This window comes from Pundamilia nyererei, unplaced genomic scaffold, assembly GCF_000239375.1.
Source record: "Pundamilia nyererei isolate P.nyererei 1_Seehausen unplaced genomic scaffold, PunNye1.0 scaffold00047, whole genome shotgun sequence".
NCBI lineage: Eukaryota > Metazoa > Chordata > Actinopteri > Cichliformes > Cichlidae > Pundamilia > Pundamilia nyererei.
Window position 1 is genome coordinate 1,617,352 of NW_005187448.1, and position 4,505 is coordinate 1,621,856.

The 4,505-nt window shown below is 39.7% G+C and overlaps 1 protein-coding gene across 1 annotated transcript in view; it reads left to right on the plus strand.

The window, feature by feature from the left end:
- LOC102211783 (protein FAM19A2-like) overlaps positions 1–4,108 on the plus strand; it is an 80,067-nt gene extending 75,959 nt beyond the window's left edge. The window contains exon 5 of the mRNA XM_005732532.1: positions 3,218–4,108. Within this exon, the coding sequence (XP_005732589.1) occupies positions 3,218–3,229 (12 nt within the window). The 3' untranslated portion in view covers positions 3,230–4,108. The remainder of the gene's footprint in view (positions 1–3,217) is intronic.
- The last annotated feature ends 397 nt before the right edge of the window (positions 4,109–4,505 follow it).

The following is a 4,505-nucleotide window of genomic DNA, read 5'->3' on the forward strand; positions in this document are numbered from 1 at the left end:
TGTGTGTGTGTGTGTGTGTGTGTGTGTGTGTGTGTGTGTGTGTGTGTGCATCTGCACTATTTGAGAGCGTTAGCTGATGTGTTCGCTTGATGATGAAGAGTGATTTTTTTTCTCCTCTCGTGTCGTACGCTGAGGTCAAGATTCACAGGCATCCAGATCAATAGCATCGAACGTTCTCTTATGGTCCCATTAAGACCTGCTCGTAAATTGAAATTGACGATAGAGTGTGTATGAGAGGGAGAGGGAGAGAGAGAGAGGCAGGGGGAGATGGATGAAAGAGAAAAAAATCAGTGGAGAGTGAAAAGAAAGGCAGAGGTGATGATAAACGAATAAAGAAAACACTTGGGGGAAAAAACAAGCATAACGGTCAGCAGACAGCAGAAGGTAAGAACACACAACAGGATTTGGCACTCTCTGTCATTCCTCCTACCTGGAGACAGGGGGAAGGAGGAGCGAAGGAGGGAAGAGGGAGGAGAGGAGGAGGGGTGAGAAGACAGCTAGATCAATGCCAAATAATATCATATGTATGAATACATGGGCATGGCTCAGTCTCCAAGCTGCAGAGCTGCCATAGAAAGCAAGGAAGGTGTGTTCGTCTTTGTGTAACTGCTCGTGCAATCGTGAACAAACAAGGACAACAATTTAGCAAGGAGTATAGCGTTCACCTACCTATATACTGCAGTGAGTGTACATCATACCGAGTAGATGTGGTGTTCTTTAAAAAAGACATTCAGTCACTTTAACCTTTGATAAGCGACCAGAATGAAAAAACAAACAAACTGTAAATCCCTGAAGTGTGGCAGTCAAGATGTCACAAAACAAAACTGAAACATAAATATTAGTAATGGTACGTTAACTGTCTGCAAGCTAACTAAAGCTTGCATGCTAACTTATATTTAAGCAAGGGCAGTATTTACTTTGTATTTTGTATATATTTGTTTTCTTTTCTTTGTTATTTTTTTAAAAAGTTCTTCAGGAAGTTTGCAGTGAAGCAAAAATCAGATGTTTACTCTGATTACACGAACATTATGTGGGAGTAGGTGATTGATAATAGGTATTGATTTGTAAATAATTGGACATGGATAACTTGAACTTATTATATAAAAGAATATTGTGCAGGATAAATCTGACTCACTAGGCAGCTCATTCTCTTGACAATACTTTATTTAAAGATATAACACATCTTGGGGGTCAACTTGGAAGAAAGGCAGATTTGAAATGTAAAAGTGAGATCAGAGGTCAAATGTAAAATTATATTTGGATGCATCTATAATGTAATACAATGAACAAAGGCAGAAGAATTTTAATGACAGTTTTAAAAATAAAATATATTTTATGAAAGTTTGACCTTATGTGACCTTGAGTTAGAGGCAGAGTAATGTGATATTTATAAACCCCGTATTTCATTTCCTGCATATGTTGTCAGTGCAAACAAGCATATTTTTTAGTAGCTCTGTATAACAATATTACGAACAAGATATTTACCATAAAAGAAAGTTGTAGAAAAGTAATATTTTAAATATAGCTTCTAGGTTATACGGCTTTCGCCAGTTTTTGACCTGTAAATCATTGAGCGGACCTTGAAGACCTTGGTCGATGTAAGCCGAATTTAAATTGATTGTTAACATGACCCCACTCTACACCCCTACAAATTTTTATTAGATTTCATTCAAAACTTTTCAGACAATTGTGTTTGCAGACAGAATGGCACCCACACAGTACACACACAAACACACAAATATAACCTCCTTGATGGAAGTAATTAATCCAGCAGCCAGCGATTTAATATGGTTTGTGTTTAAAAATAATAACCTTAGAAATGAAAGAAAACTTTTACCTTGTAATATAATTCAGAAAATGTAAGCTTTTGCTTTTCTGTCTGTCCCAAGTGTGGGTGACACTGCCTTGTAACACCCGACTGTTGGTTTTGTTATGTACAAGGAGACATTAATGAAAGAAAAACCAGAATATTTTAATTAAATTTGTTTCAGTTTGATTTGAAGTTGATTTTGTTCAATTCGCACACAAACTAAATCACATGTTACACAGCTTCTGTGACTTGTGTCAAATGTAAAGAAATGTACCGCTGAAGGAGACATCTGCCTTGTGGCCATGCGACTACGGTAGGCAGCTAAAACCTTTGGACCAAGTACAAAAAAGGCACTCGTGGGTCTAAAAAGGCTTGTAGAAATGACACCCTAGCACTTCTTGTGTGCTTTGTAAATTGAGATCTAACTATCTAAATCCGCCCTTTAATTGGGCACAGAAACTGCAACCTACAGGCATATTTGAACAGGCAACTGGATGAACACCTAAAGGGACTTTGACTTTGCACCTTCAAGTATAGCAGGCAGAGAGATGCCGCGGTGTGCGTGCATAGTGAACTGGCGTGACAACAAACGCCTGCAGACTCTTTGATCCGGCACAGGAGTAGACGCCTGAAGGCAATGGGAGCAAACCCAGGAAGGGTGGCCTGGAGCCATCAAGAGTAGATACAGTAGTTTCAATTGCCAGCTTGGAAGAAACACTGCTCTGAGCTCTCTTAGTGATGGCTGGTATTTACACTTTGTTAGCTGGGACCCAGGTCAGACAAAAGAGTGTCTGCCCCATGAGGAAATAACAGAGAGACAGCATGTGTTGGGGCTAAGAGGGGAAACCACTGGGAAACTCAATAGGAGGGAAAGGCATGCAGGAAAACAGAAGAACCGTCTTGGAGAAGCTGGTCTATTATATGCCCGGCACTGGCAGTTATACAGCAGTTTGTGCCTGTTTGATCACTGGCTGGTAGAAAATGTCTTCTAATAGCTTGAAATAAACCAAAAGTGAGCGTATGAGCAAAGAAAAAGCGAAGATGGATCGCCGAGATAAGGAGGCCATGTGATTAGTGCAGCCGTCTCGACAAATAGACGAAATGACATGGCAGAGGGCCAAGTGCTGAGGGTGCGGCAGTGTGGGCTGCCTGCCACGATTCAAGCTTGTCTTGTTTACGTTCCAGAAGAGACAGAAACCGTGTTGGTCATGTTTTCCACCAATAAGAGACTCTTCCTGTATTTTTCCACATAGAAGCCAGCACTGCATTATTTAAAGCCTTTCACTGACACGTAAAACCAGCGCTGGCTCTGTTCTCTGTTCTCTTTGCTGTTTCACGCTGTTTTCAAACTTTTTGGGTTCTGTTAAAATGGTGACCTTTGACTCACTTCTTCCCTTTCTTTTACAGGTGACCCGATAGTCCCGCCCATGTCTAGAGGAGCGTTAGAGAACGGCGGTGGAAGTACTTACACAGCACAACAGACTTATAAAATCGTAAGGAAATGGACTCTGATGGACATCAGTGAGGAACCAGTGATTTTTCCTGTGGATATTCAAAAAACGATGACTGCTCGCCATCTTAAGCAGAGCTGAGTGTCCTCGGGCCTTCACTGCGAAAGACTCAGTCACCCACAATTCTTTACTGCTTCTGAAAACAAAGTGAACTCCAACCTAAATGGCACTTGATTAGATGATGAAAAAAACATCTTTACAACAAACTATATTCTTTATCTCTCTTCTATGGCTAAGTTGTGTTCCATATGCATACTGGGAATTGCAGAAACTTGACTCTAGACAGCTATTCTGTATTACAAAACTAGCTAAAAAGAGGGAGTGGATCCAGAATGCTTGCCTCATGTAGTCTGGATGACACATTTAAATTTAACTGTGCCACACATGACACATTTAATGCTGTCAAAATGTTTCTGAAACTGAACCTCTTCTTTATTCAGATTTCACCTCCATACGAATATTTTACCTTAAATAGTTTGTTGCTTACCACACATGCCATTTTTTAAAATGCAGAGACAGTTTGTCAGTCTTCTCTTTGCTTTTGTTTTTTGACAGAGGACAAAATCCTTTCAGGGGTGAGGTTAGACTAATACCAAGTAGATGTTACGGTATATTGAAAAATGTAAACGTGTTTAAACAAAAGAAAAAAAAAAGCAGTCCATGGAATCAAAGGGGCTAAAAATAAATCGATGCTCTAATGGTTTTAATATCTGTGTTTTTAAACGCCTGTTAACCGCTATTGAGTACATGTGTCAGTATTATATTAAATGAATAAAACCTTTCAAAAGAAAAGAGAAATCTCAGTCGTTTGCTTCAGCCCTCAGGGGGAAGATTATTCAAGTGCTTCTTGTCAGGACCCTCACAATACAGCTCACAATACCAAAGCTCTGAATTGTTTCTCAATGGCTGCGCGGACCTGCTAGCGGTGCTGATAACATCAGCATGAAGTTAGCTCCCCCTGAAACTCTGAAATAACAGGAAACGCAAAACCGTGGCTTTGTAACTGCTGGTGTTAATTGAGTTGGCTTGAAGAGATATCATCAATAACTGGTAATTACTTTGCTGTTCACATAATGCATTAATTTTCATCGTGTTTATTTCCTGGAGCAAACAAACAGCTTCTTATATTAACAATTGTTTTGTCAAAGCTAAAAAAGAAAAGAGGAGCAACAAATACAGAACGG